General features: G+C 31.9%; 1 protein-coding gene across 6 annotated transcripts in view; it reads right to left on the reverse strand.

Annotated features, from left to right (window-relative positions):
- LOC118184756 (neural-cadherin-like) overlaps positions 1–14,727 on the reverse strand; it is a 639,735-nt gene that overhangs the window by 70,407 nt on the left and 554,601 nt on the right. For all 6 annotated transcript variants that reach the window (XM_085823079.1, XM_085823083.1, XM_085823080.1 and 3 more), the window contains exons 9-12: positions 8,375–8,508; positions 5,878–6,126; positions 4,477–4,686; positions 5–295 (exon numbers count right to left, since the gene is read on the reverse strand). In XM_085823079.1, the coding sequence (XP_085679205.1) occupies positions 5–295; positions 4,477–4,686; positions 5,878–6,126; positions 8,375–8,508 (884 nt within the window). The remainder of the gene's footprint in view (positions 1–4; positions 296–4,476; positions 4,687–5,877; positions 6,127–8,374; positions 8,509–14,727) is intronic.

Genomic DNA, 14,727 nt, shown 5'->3' on the forward strand with positions numbered 1-14,727 from the left:
CTACCTGAAATGCGGATGGATCCAGAATTGAATATGGCTTCTTCTGGAATCTCCTTCACGGTGACGGACACATTAGCCGCAACTTCCTGGGTATGGACTCGGTCATGAACTACGAAGCGCAAGAAGTATGTGCCCCCGCTGGTCACATTCTTCATGACAATGAGGCCAGTATCCTTGTCCACCTCGAAGTTGGGATGGGCAATGTTGTTCTCCCAGTAAAATGATTTGTCCGGAAGATCCCAATCGTCCAAGTCCTCTACATGAACTCGGCCGATAGGAGTTGGAGGAGATTCACCTAAAAAAGAGATAATAGTGAGTTGTATTAAAATACTGATCTTTCAGGTCTCAGATTACCTAATTACAGACCTTAAGATATTCATCACGAATGAATCTATTCAAGCTGTTGCGATATGAGAGAGAGAAAGAAAATAAAATCACCTCGAACTCGTTAATTTTCGGAAAATGATGAATATTTTTATAATAGGGACGTTAACAGTTTATCAGACATCAAGAGGTATCTACCAAAGTCTCGTTGAATGTATATCCCATATGAAGAGCTCTTTTGGCAATGACAGGCAGACCGAAAGATTTAAGTACGCATTTTCATTAATTTTGCTGGTCAGTGTCTGGTCAGCACCAGTCCGCATATGTAATATAACTTCCATTAATATAATTCCAGGTTTTATTAGTCAAACATTTACCTTAGTTTAAAACTGACTTACTTTCTTATAATTTCTTTAATTAAAATGACAAAACAAGTGATTTAACTTAATTTGCATAAATTCAGCTGTTATTCTGAATGAACGAGATCTTTATATCATGTCGACTTCAATCAAAAGACTATTTTAGGTTTGGTTTTGAATTTTTGCTTTACAGGTCTGAGCGATTTAATTATTAACTGCGTCCTGGAGTTTTTTACGGTAATTTAGACAATCCTAATACAGTCTACAATTTACTTTTTAAGTTGTAACTATGATTTTTGACGTAGGAAACACAAAAAATGAGTAATGCCCTCCCCGGGACTCGAACCTGGACCTCTAGAAAATGCGCCGAGTGTGTTACCGTTACACAACGAAAGCATGCGGAAAAGAGGAAGAAAATACCTTATATATTTTCCCTTTTAAACGGCGAATGGGGATTAGGGGACCCAGTCGCTAAACCCTGGTGATGAATAATCGTCATCCACCACCTTTTAGTTTGAGAGCCACTGTAGAGTCATAAGGACTTTTATAAGTAGAAAACACGAAAAAAGAGCAATGCCCTCGCCGGGAGTCGAACCTGGACCTCTCGAATACGCGCCGAGTGTGCTACCGTTACACCACGAAGGCATGCGGAAAGGAGGGAGAAAATTACAATACTTTCCTAATAGTTCCAGATAACCCCACACAACCCACTTTTGGTGTTAATTCGAAATCTCAAATGTTGGACTTAGCATGCACTATTTGGGAAAGAAGAGGTCCCAGGTAAAAAATAATTTCTCACTTACTCCACATTTCAGGAATTTTTATGTATACTTTTAAGAATTCATAATAAATGATAGTTAGAAAATGGTGTTTTTGTAATTTTCAGAGATAAATTTTATCTAAGGTGAAAGAATACGTAATTTTTAATGCAGTTTTAAAACAAAAAAGTGCTACATACTTAAGCATTAGGCTTATCCTTGTTGATAAACTAAACCTCATTCAGCGTGTTGCTTAAGTAATCTAATACAAACTGCGAAGAAGACAAAAACTCATCTTAGCCTTGTCTATAACTTCACATGAAACGAAAACTTTATTAAGTTCAGCACATTTTAATTAGAAGTTCATTTCACTCTCAAGGATCTGATAGATAATCCCACTTTCTAAAATGAAGAATTAAAAGCACACTTAGTGAAGGAATGAAAGTTTAATTTCTTAAATATTGGAAGATCTGAAGTAGAGATAACGAGAATGAAGAATGCCTAAATTAAAATTATTCATTAAAACTGAAGAATAGATTCAATTTCTTTGCTATCTGTAATGAAATAATGAACAAGGATTTCCCTCCACAAAGCGACGAGAGTCATAATTAACTATTAAGGAATTTTTAAAATTAATTCTATAAAAGCAGGCATTGGCATTAATAATGCAAGTAAAAAAAATGAAGCGGCTGAATAACAGCATTTGAATGCTTTAAGTCTTATTTTGATGAAACATTAGTCTTATCTTCAAGAGTAATATTTCGCGAAGAAAATTAAACTCTAACAAACATCCCAAGAGGCCCTTTCTTTTGGATATTATAATCAATCATTATTCAGACTATACTTGGAGTACCATCTTATAAATAAATGGAGAAGAACTGATTTCCTAAATTACGGACAGGAGAATAAAAGTGGTTTGAAGCTAATATTCATCTAGAAAATAGATTGGCGAGGAAAATTAATCATAAAAATTTATTTAGTGAAAGGGCACATGAGGTTTGAGATTCTAAAGTATTTCCTCTATGAAAGGATTCTATGGAGAATTAAAATCTTTCATTTCTATTTTCGGAAATTGGAAATTTTTGCGCTGATAAGTTAAAAGGATTAATGGAGGAATTATTCAGAAGGTTTTGGCTATAATTTCGATGGGCTCATTAGTTAGATGCAAAGCACAATAAATTATTCCAATAAATTTTTTCATTCTTTGTGTTTCTTGTTTCCAAAACTGACACTCTGGTATCGTTCAAATGTGAAAAATGTTTTTAAAATGTATCATATAAAAGAATCCTTTTGCACTGTACTCTCATTTTAAAAGCTTACTTAAAAACAAAAGCACAATTGATATTACGCATTTAAAATTCTATGGTGAATTGAAATGTGCTTTATATTCATAACTGTGCATTGCATATTTTAGCAGAAAAGCAATAAATTAAAATTATATAATGTATAATAATAATAGCAAGAAACTAAAATTATGTAATGTGTAATAATAATAGCAATAAATAAAATTATATAATTGGCATACACAATTATACTTGCAGCTCCAAAGAGTCCAATCACCTCATCTCAATTAAGGCACTACTGACATGCGATAACTTTGTCTATACGCTGGTTATCGCCCCTTTTACTTGACTAAACGCTTACTACCCAAAGTAACACTAACTACTAAGTAAACACTAGCTAACCCAAATTTTCGAAAAATTTCGTAACAATCTTAAATTTAAGCATATATAAAGCTTAAAACGAAAAAATAGTGAATATTTTATGTGTCATAAAATTGCGAATTTTCACCCACTCCAAGATAGAAACATTTACGCATTTTACGTAAGTTGCGTAAAGTATAAGATTATGGAGACAAGAAGAGCATGGATAAAAAATCTTTAAGAATAAGCCTATGTCTTTAATGGGCAATTATTTCATAAGACACTGTATTTAATCATATGATACTTTATTATATACAAAACATTTCATCACTCGAACGTAAAGCTGGCGCAGCGCCAAGCGCACGAAGTTCGATTAATTTAAAAATTTATCTTGGCGTATTTTTTTCAGTTTCCGCTACGAATAATTCACTTGGCGAACTTCTTAATTTATAGCAACCCATTTTCCTTTTCTTCATTGTAAACGAGAGGAAAAAAAGTCAATCTTCATACTTTCAAGTAATTTTAACACAGTGCGTATTATCGATTGCCGTTATTATCGCTCAAAAAAAAAAAAGATGCCAAATTTCAAAACGCTAAAATATGTAGATTCATATATATCTTAGAAAATTTGGAATAAAAAACTCTAACTTTTTGCAGGTGCGTCTAAAATACATCTACTTTAACGCGATATTAAAAATTTTGTAGGTTATAATATAATTTTTTTTTCGAAAAATTCATAAAAAATATTTAAAAATACAAATTTTAATAATAAATAATTAAAAATGTGCGAATTATATTTAGATTAAGCCTAAATTTCGAATTCTGGAAGAATGAATCAAGTAAAAATAATCAAAAAAGAGATATTAATAAATATATATCAGTTTTAATTAGTAAAAGATAACAGTTTTAATTAGTAAAGTAACTCAAGATTTTAGCTTGCGGAGCTAAAATCTTGAGACCTGTTTGTATAAAAACTACTCGTGCGATTTTTACAAAACTTGCACAATTTGGCATAATTTGAGTCATAGAATCAAAATATGGAAAAAAATTGGCATATTATTTCAGAAAAAGTACGATTTTGTGTCATATACTTATATTAGGACAACGCTATATATAAATCTAATAAATATCTTAAGTCGCGCTTTCGAGATATGAAAAACGAAATTTGAATTTCGTCACTCGGCCCAGTAGAACGAAAGCTATAGAAGTTTCCCTTTTTTTTTTATCCCGACAGTGTTCTCCTATGCAAACGAAATCTCTGCAGCATGTAGGCAATATATTAAGTTAACATTTTCAAAACAAAAAATGACGTTAAATCTTATATGAAAAAGTCATGGCAAATATTGGCTTTCAAAATAAGGGCTCCGATATACAATTTAAAGAAAACGCTACCTTTGAAGTTGTAAACGAAGATTCTTTTGCTGCCTGGATGCATCCGGTTATCATTAACATCGCCGATGATGACGGTCAGCGTACTGGTGCCAGTCATTGATGGGGTTCCACTGTCTTTGATCACAATCGGTACTAGGTACTCTTTCTGTTGTTCTCGGTCGAAGCGCTCTTTCGATGTTACTATAGCCATGCCATCCCCATTGGCACCCGCTGCATCATAACAAAATAATATACAAGTTAAAGAAAAACAAACTAGAGTATAACATTTTATTGTATTAAATGCTTTATATTTAATATATGAAAATACTCCAAGTGATATTCAAATAGAAATTCATGATACATGTAAATACTCTTTTTCTCAAACGTATACGAGTGTAATTACACACATGAGTATGATCGTCAGAATAATTTCAACGGAATATTCGTTTTTGTTTATTAAAAATAAATGATAATATTTTGCGTCAATTAATATTCTGTAAAATTAGCACCAAATTCATATAATTACTATGGTATTAAAATATAATTTCAAAAGCTCTGAGAATTTAGTCCCATAATTCTTTTCATTAGTGTTTTCCAAAGCTTTCTTATAGCTTCTTTGTATAATTTAAAAGACGCGCGAAAACTGCTGTGAAAAAATGTGTGCTTCAAATACAAACTCAAAGTACTATGGCCAGAAAAGCAAGCCAAGTTGCTTCATCCATATGTCACACAAACATTAGTTTTTATTTCCACAGATTTCTTGATAGATTAAAAAAAGAAAAATATTTCATAAAAGATGATTTCGCAATATAATTTAAAAGACACGCGAAAATTGCTGTGGAAAATGTGTGTTTCAAATACAAAAACTATGGCCAGAAAAGCACGTAAAGTTGGTTCATCCGCATGTCAAATAAACATTAGTTTTTATTTCCACAGATTTTTTGATAGATAAAAAGATTTCATAAAAGATGAATTTGTCATTATAATGAAAATAATAGTTTATTTTAATGTCAAAATTTATTAATTTAAAATTAGACAAAATCAACCTTATAAAGACGATGGTTTATTTCAATAATTTTTAAATTTTTACTTTTTATGAAATGTTCTTTTTGACTATTTCGTTAAATAGTCAAAACAACATAATAAACAGTGGCACTATAAACAGTCCTTGGGCACACAACTTTATATATATATATAAGTTCATGTAATATATAAGTTCATATTTTCATATAAGTATTTCGGTTTATCTATATTTTCCTTTTCCATAAGATTATCAATATCTCTAGTAATTTACATATAGTTAAATAAAGGAAAAAAAGTCACCTAAAAACTAGACTTCTACTGCTACGATCAGCGAGAAACGTTGAGTTCTATCAAGTACCAATTAAAAAGAAATATATTATAAATAAAATTTTTATATACTGGGATCATGCTGAACATCGAAGAATTGCTTGATGATGTCTGGAGCGTTAGGATCCATCCTGAATGTGAAAGGCGGCCCATTTCCTTTCGAACGATCGTCGTCGTCCGTTGCTAGAATTTCTTCTACCTTTTGTGGTGGCGAATGTTCCATAATGACGGGCCTGTAATCTCGCAAAAATCGAGGAGCATTGTCATTTATATCGCTTACTACTACTGTGAGTGTTGCTGTTGCTGTCCGTGGTGGTGTACCTGAAAAAGAATAATAGATTTCACTTTTTTTTTCTTTTCAACTTTCACAGATATTTAAATGTTTTTTTCCTTAAAGAGCAGTTGGCTGCAAGAAACATTTTGCCGGAGATGGGGGGGATGTATAGCTTTTTTATATTTTCCATTATTATTAACTATTATTATACTAAAATTATGCAAAATAATTAATTAGTCGTACTATCACTTCTAAAGTGATGGTAATACACCATAAAATCATGAAAAGTGTGAAGGTATTGGTGATAATAAACTACATTAAATCTTGGAAACGTTTTTTCTTTAATCTTGTGTTGTATGTATTCAAATTGAAAAATATTTGAATAAATTTAACACTACGCTACTGTTCATTTTCGTTATACTTCAAGCTTTACAAGCTAATATCATATTAAAACTGAAATTTTAACTCTATGCTTGGATTAGAAGCAGTAATAATAGAGTGTGAAAGAAATGTTCCTCGTCTTTCATTAAAATGGTTACTCTCCTGATGAACGGTATATTGAAGGCAAGGAAGGAATGACCCAAACAAGGCCACTTGCATTTAATAATTGATCGTGTTATGGGGAAAACGAAATGTATTCGAATTAACTAAATTTCCAGTTCCAGTCCGTGCGACTCATTTTATTTGCGATATTAATTTTATTGTGGTGAACTCATTGCATTTTGAAATACGCTTGCACGTGAATTTAGCTCTAATTTATTCGTCAGTACGGGAAGCAAAATATTGTGATATTTTAAAGGATCTGTCCTTATTTGCATTTTGTTTGGAAGCACACCTATGTTTTAAAATTATTCGCAGAAAATGTTTGTAAAATAGTTTCTATAAAAAATAATATTTATTATTTATCTTCCAAGTAATACTGTTTTTAAATATGCACATAGTAACAGCTTATGTCAATTATGAAAGCACTGAAAGAATAATGCCTCTTTTAGCTTCTTTCTGAAAGCATCAAAAGAATGAGTCTTTCCCATAAGCATTTTGGACAGCTCGATTTATCTGAAAATGTTGACACGTAAAACCATGTTCTTAAGAAGAAAGAATAGTTGGATTAGAAAACGAGAAATCGACAAATAAATGATTGTGGCAAAACACTGATTTATTTCTAATAAAAAAATTCGAGGCTTTGTTCAAACAGCGACATTACGATGAGTGGTAGAAAAACGCTTTAGTTCTGGTTGAACTACAATACGAGTTATGCTGTGTTTCTTAACACCTAACTTCTATAGGGAATATATTAATATCTTACAATAACACAGTACGACAAATTTGGAGGAAGTGGAATGAATATTTTAAATGTTTTGAACAAAGGAATATTAAAATGTGTTTTACAGGCATGCAAAGGAGATTACAAAATCACACCTTCTAATAGATTAGCGTATTTTCTTTACTTTTCACGCTGAGAAAGATTTAAGAGAAAGGCCATTGCTATTAAATGATTGAAAAATTGATAATGTACTTCACGCAAACTGCTTCTAATTAATTGCGATAAGAATTTAAATGATTATGCAACATTATTGTTGAACTGAATTATACCAAGATATAAAAATTACAAATAAAGTACTATACTGCATTTATTAATATCATTTGTATTTTATTAACATAATTCATTAAGTATGCTATATTATTAGTTTGTAATCGGTAGTAAATACATAACGTATTACGTATTTAATATCGATTGCATACCTTATTTTATTTGAAAATATATAAGCGCGGTATATAATATAATAGTTGGAAATAATAAAAAAATATACATAAAAGTTGGGATCTGTATTATCTAAAATATTTTTTTTTAGGGCAAAAAATTAAAATAATTTTCACTCATTTATCTTTTCAAGCTTGATTTATTCTAAAATAAATGCGATAATAATCACTTACAATAAGCAAGACAAGTTTTTGTTTTTGTTAAAGTTGCTGTAATTTGTCTTTACGGAACAACAACTTAGCAAAAACTATAAAGCAACTTATTAAAATTAAAACACTGTCAATGTTTTTCTGATAGGCAAAGATTGATTTGAATAATTCGCTCTTCTTTCTGTTACAAGCTGGACATATTCACAGCTGTTTTTAATGTGATATTAAATACAGTAACAGTCAAGCAAAACATCTTTTCTTGCCCTTTCCAAATCATTAGCTCTCCACCAACTTTCAGCACGATAACTAAACAAATATAAACGCGAAACCATATTCTTAATTTTTACTCTTTTTTCTTTATTGGAAGAAGGGAGGGTGGCATACCGTCGTCAATGGCCAGTATCTTCACTTGGTGCCTGGGTGTTTCTTCTCTGTCCAAGGTCCTTTGTATTCTAACGACGCCGTTCTGATCGATACGAAACTGCCGTTTTTTGTCCGAAGATCGGTCGATGGTGTAACTGCAATCGATGCGAAAAAATAAATAAATTAAAAAAGAGAGCCAGGAAACAAAAGAAAATTCAAAGCTAAAAAAAGTGTCTTTAACTGATGATCGAAATAATGCATCAGATCTTTTTTTTTTCGCTCTACATTTGTTGCGGTGGTTGGATATTCTTTTTGTTTTTGGTCGGCTAAGAGGTAGAGGATGTCATCTATTTCTTTCCCCCTTCACTGTCATTTATTTTTTCCCCCAAGAAACAGAAGTAGGGTTAAAGTTAATAGCTGTCGAAAACATTAGGAATGCTTGCGCGTTAGAAGCGCATTCTATTTTAAAGTAGATTACTTACTTTTTTTTCATCCAAAGGCCAAATTTAAATGTAAGAAAACAAAATCGTTGAGTGAATTTAAATGCATAAAACACTTTCGAGATGTTTCAGATCGTAAATCTCTAAGTTTCTGTGAAAAAAAATTTAAGCGATAATACTATACAAAATACTTGCATGACGAGGTAATAGATTAAACGAACACGTTTTATTTTTCATTATAACGAACATTTTAATCGTTTGATTATATAACGCGTTCGGATATTCGGAAAATTAACACAGTTTTCTCTGTTGTTTTCTGTATGTTAATACCATTTACTGTAACATAATAAAAAGATCGTTTTTCGTACATCGTATTTTATTTCAACAAACATTTTACGAGAAAATTAAGTAATGTTAATCAAATTAAAATTATTGCAGTAGGAATAAGTTACACTTAATAAGCCTCACGTATGTACGCATGCTCGTACGCATATACACGCACATTCCTTCCGTGAAAAAAAAAAAAAAAAAAAAAAAAAGATGTACATCAAAAATTAACTGACTGTAGTTTCGTTGTATTCATAAGATACAAATTCCATACACTGAGAGAGAATTAGCACAACATTATTACAGTAATCTATCTTTAGAAAAAAAAAGCTGTGTCACTTAGCTTGTAGTTGAGTAGGACTCACAAACTAAGTAAGGAATATCACAGTGCGTACTTGCTTTTCTCACACAGTGTGTAACTGCGTTTTCAATAATATTATAGGTTGGGTGTTTTCCAAAAATTGTGGTTACATGATATACACTTTCATATGAATTTCTTAAAAATACGTCTTATACTTACCATATATTATATAATTTTATAAATAAAAAAATGTAAAATCTCTTATGTAATTTAAGTAAAATAAACAAGCTCAATTATATTTGGCCTAGAAATAAAAAAAGAATTCAAATAAGAAAAGTTCGGGATACTTGGAGTTAGTGTAACTGCAACAGTATAGAATAAATGCTGTACAGAAAAATCACGTAATATCGATAAAAAAACATCTTTTGCTGAAAGACAAGAGTAGAATATGAACAAATACATATTTCTATGCAATATATTTCTTCTATAAGTGTTTTTGTCTAAAAGTTTCCGATACATATAGTTGAAATATTTTTAACACTACTTCTAAATCTCATAATAAATAATCCTGAAATGAGGGTGGCTACTATAAAGAACTTTTTTAATGCACTATTTCTTGATAAGCTAAACTTTCTCAAGTATTCTGAAAAACTCCAGCCTTTCATAATATAAATTAATATACAAACAAATATCATTTACACATGAACAAGGCCTAAATTCTTATTTTGCTCATATAACTCTGTAATATTTTTAAACACATACACTCCTAAAACCATGCAATATCTTTTGGTTTAACATAACCGAAAACTTATTGGCTTCAGAATAAGAAAGGATAACCCTAAAAAAAGCTTCATTTTGTATATAAGTTGCACTCAAATTTATAAAGCACATAAAAAAATCCAAATAACAAAGTATATTTGAAATAATAATTGAAAGTCCTGTAAAAGAATGGAGGACTTTTTTCAAAGTACTCAGTGGCCTTCAGAACCTCCGCAATATAGGGGCTTTATTTTAGGATGGAACTTTACGATCCACATAAAGCTTATATATCTCCAAAATTTATTTTAAATCCGCATAATAAAGCAGAAACACCATTTCCTTATAACCGCCAAAGTAACCCGTATACAAATATTCAGTAAGCTCCAGTCATCCTTTTCCAGGATCTGTCAAAGTTTTAGGATAAAATGGTGACCATATTCCCCTTTTTTGAACCCTTCGTCCCCATTCTTCCTTGTTAGCGGCGCGCGATGGGGCATTAAGTGCATCAAATATCACTCAGGGGAATGCTTTGCAGTGTAGAACATAAAAAATTTGGAATATTTTATACAGTGCAGCTCATTTTTATTCAGGAGAAGTAACCGTTCCAATCTCATAAGCTCGAACTTGCGTAAAGAAAGGTGGCGACAGTGCATACAAATTACGAAATTAAAGCTTACGAAGCATTATGAATACGAAAAGATGAACGTATCCACTGACCGCTGTTATTAAGAATCCTTTTTTTTAAAGAAATTTTCTTATATTACTTTCGGATAAATATTACTGTAACACAATTCTTTTTTATACTAGTTAGCGATTTAAGTGAGGAATTAAAACAAGAAATCATATGTTTAACCTAAAGCCGACCCCTTTACGAAGGTGCATTAAAACACAAGTCAGTTTGTCTTTACTTTTCCGGAGTATTTATATTTCGGGAAGCTTAATTAGCAACAAGGTATTAAGTAAACACGGCAGTAACAAGAATACGTGACCATTAAATTATTAAACTACATACAATTAGATGACACAGCAAATTAAAGAATTTAAGATTTACTTAATCAGTTACGCATGGAGGAAACTTGTAATAGATCAAAAAAGAATTTCTGCCTTGGGAGATCGCCAGTAATTTCTCAAAAGTGTTTTTCGACATTTACAAATCGTTAAGAAATTAAATACATTTGCAATATAATAACATTCTAGGTGGGTCTCTGAAGTTTGATCTAAAGAAGGAAATGTAAACTTGTGAATTTCCTTTCAGTATGTTTATATTTGATAGTAGTATAATAAGCAGTGGGCGGGACACCAGAATCGCACCATCTGTTTTATAGGTATAGTACCATAGCTCTAACTGTATTATTAACAAGCCAGGTTTGATGGAAAGCATCCCAGGGGATGAATGGGAAAGTCTCCCACCCCTCTTGTTCTATAATTATCGAAACCTTTCAGCAGGATTTTAGGCTCACTAGTATTTTAAGTACTCCCATGCTGCACAGACACTGAAAACATCCAATAATTTTCCAGTATTCGAGCTTGGGCCAAAAGAATATCGCTAACCACTCTACCAACCAGAGCAGCACACACCACACACATAACTTGTATATATATATATATATATATATACAAGTTGGAAAGTATAGTCATTGACGCCTGCTGACTCTGCAAAGACCCAACAAGTTGTGACGTCATCTGCCGCAGCGCAGTCGAGACAATGCCAGAGGCAGAGAGCTCCAAGATTTGGTGGGAAACAGACGGTTTCCTTCGAGGCTCAAGTTGCTTTTGTAAGCCAAGCTGATGACAATTTACTATAGCTAGCCATATGAGGGCAGGCGTGCCTTCTCAAGGTTTATACCAAGACTTAAGGAATTAAGATTTCAGTTAGACTATTGTGATCAATAGTTGTGTGAGAGATTTACCATGGAAGAACTGTTTTGTGGAGTTACAGCTTTTATGTTAATTCCATCCATCACAAGATATATGTCATTTCAGCATCTAATCATAATTTCATTCATCTTATTAATTTCATAATAAAGTAGTTAATTATGTTTAACTCGTGCTCTTCACTACTTGATTTTCATATGTGGTAAACTTACATATATATACATAAGTTTATATAAGTTTCCTTCCCGTTTTGATGGAGAACGGTTTGAAGGCCTTCCATCCCTCTTCCTTTTCCACCAACCACTCAAGAAGACTTCTGGCTCTCCGTGCAGTTTGAGCACTTACCGCACATACAGTATATACTTACAAACATTCATACTTTCTCTGCCATTCGAATCCGGTACAGCAGCTAAGAGCACTAAATAGTATACCGATAACACTAAGCATTAACTATTATACCGAGGACCAAAAACTGTTCTGTCGCCATTACTGAAGTTGTTTCCACAAACTCTACTTTATTTTGAGTAACTTCTTAGTTACCGGAATACTTCGTGGAGTCCGGCTTTGATGAGCCTCGGGTTCCATTTGAATAGTCCATTTTGAGTATTTGTCCATAGTCCAATTTAAAAGTTTGAAAATAAACTAAAATTTAAATAAGAAAATAAAATTTAATACAATTAAATTATCACTTCCCCACTTTATATGGTTAATCTCCTTTTATGCGGCGTATTTTCCCGTGGTTTCAAAATTATGCGATAAGATACATATTTAAATTTTTTTCTGGAGTTCTCTGTTATAGACGTATATACGCGTGCCCAAGCGGTTCATTCTTGAGCTCTGATAGTTAATGTTGGAGGGGAAAGTACGCCTAATTTAACATAATGTTGTAAGAGTTGCTACATATGTTATCGAAAATACAGACGCAGCATAGCATGAATTGATGATAAACAATATGATGGCTCTATGGAAAAATATACCACACTGAGCAAATGCTTACATTACTTTTGAAGCTCATTTTATTGATATCACTAACAACATAATAGAAATTAGAAACCAACTGGGTTTCAATGATTTAGACTACGTCAAGATAACTGAATATTAATTAACTAAATAATGGAACAATTAATGGAACACGGCTAAACAATTGGCTTGTGCATAATGGAAGAACAATTTAACAACGACAATTGCCTTGAAGTGCCTGGACGAAAGTTAACAATTGAACAACTGGAAATGATTGGAATGATTTGAAACGTCACAGCATATTATGTAAGTTAATCCTAAAATTGAACAACATAGTTTTGCAATTTGCCTAGCATAGCTTTGAAGTTTGCCGAACGATAAATAATGTTACTCTTTGCAACAAAGAAATATATAAAATGAAATGGCCATAAAAGAAAAATGTTAATTGCTATTGCAAATTTTAGAAAAAAAAATTGATTTGTGTAAAATTTGAATTTATAAAAGTATTTCTAATAAATGTATTTGAATTGATTAATTGCTGTTCATTTACAAACAAACAAGGATAAATTTATTTTAGAACCAATTATCATTTCTTCATATGGATAGCTTAGCCCGATTTCAACGGAATAATTTTGGAACTAATTAGCTGGACTATGCGAGGTACTGTTGTATTATTTTGGAAATATACGCCTAGTAATCAATACTTAAGGAAATAAAGTCTGTACCCCTTTTTATTTTTCAATACACTGTATATTATCAGCATTAAAAGCTACAACAATAAATAATATTTTAAATAAATTAAGAAGTCCAGTACAGTGGAATTTAACAAGACTTAGAGACACAAACTACAGGTCTTTCAGAACAAAATACTCAGGCAAATTGCTGACTCCCTGTGGTTCGTACGTAACCTGCAGATACATGAAGAACTAAAAATAAGACCCATAGCTGATCAAATTCTCACCACGAGCCGCAATTTCTATGCTAAAATAGAACTTTCTCAATACGAACATATCCGTGATCTGATAAATTATGATCCTACAATAGAAAATGCAGCAAAGCGCCCAAGAGGCATCTTCCATAACAACAAATGGTGAAATGTGCATATATTGTACATAGTACTATTATCTATATTTAATCTTCATTGTGTCATTTTACCAGTGTCTTTGAAACTTTATAGACTTATGGACATGATCCGTGTACCTGGATCTTCAAAGCACCTGATCTTATATTTGTCATTTTCGTAATCTTCTTATTGTTATATCAGAGACTTTGTAATATTGTAGACTTATGGACATGATCCGTGTACCTGGATCTTCAAAGCTCTGATTATTTATAGCTAGTGTAAAGTGTTTTTCACCATTTGCTACTTCGCTCAAATACCGCCGTCCTTATATGTACATAGTGTATAGTTTCAGTAACTCATGTGCCTCAGTGTTGTACAAGAACTTTAGTGTTTTTAATTTCTCAGACCAAGACTTCACTGAATTGTGATATCTACTATTTCAAGATGCATTGGGCTGTGGATAGTTCACGGGAGGGTGACCCGCACACGACTACCACTGTCCAATCTGTGTTTTACAACAAGGAGGAATTTGAATATTTTGTTTAGCTAATCTGTTGCACTCAGTTGTGTCATTTGTCATCATTTAGATCGCGATATTAGTTTAATTATTCCAATCTGGATAACCTGTTTCAAAACTTGATAATTATTA

The sequence above is a fragment of the Stegodyphus dumicola genome, chromosome 1 (assembly GCF_044657685.1).
Source record: "Stegodyphus dumicola isolate Sdum_Otavi_A_Nest chromosome 1, ASM4465768v1".
In the NCBI taxonomy this organism is placed as follows: Eukaryota; Metazoa; Arthropoda; class Arachnida; order Araneae; family Eresidae; genus Stegodyphus; species Stegodyphus dumicola.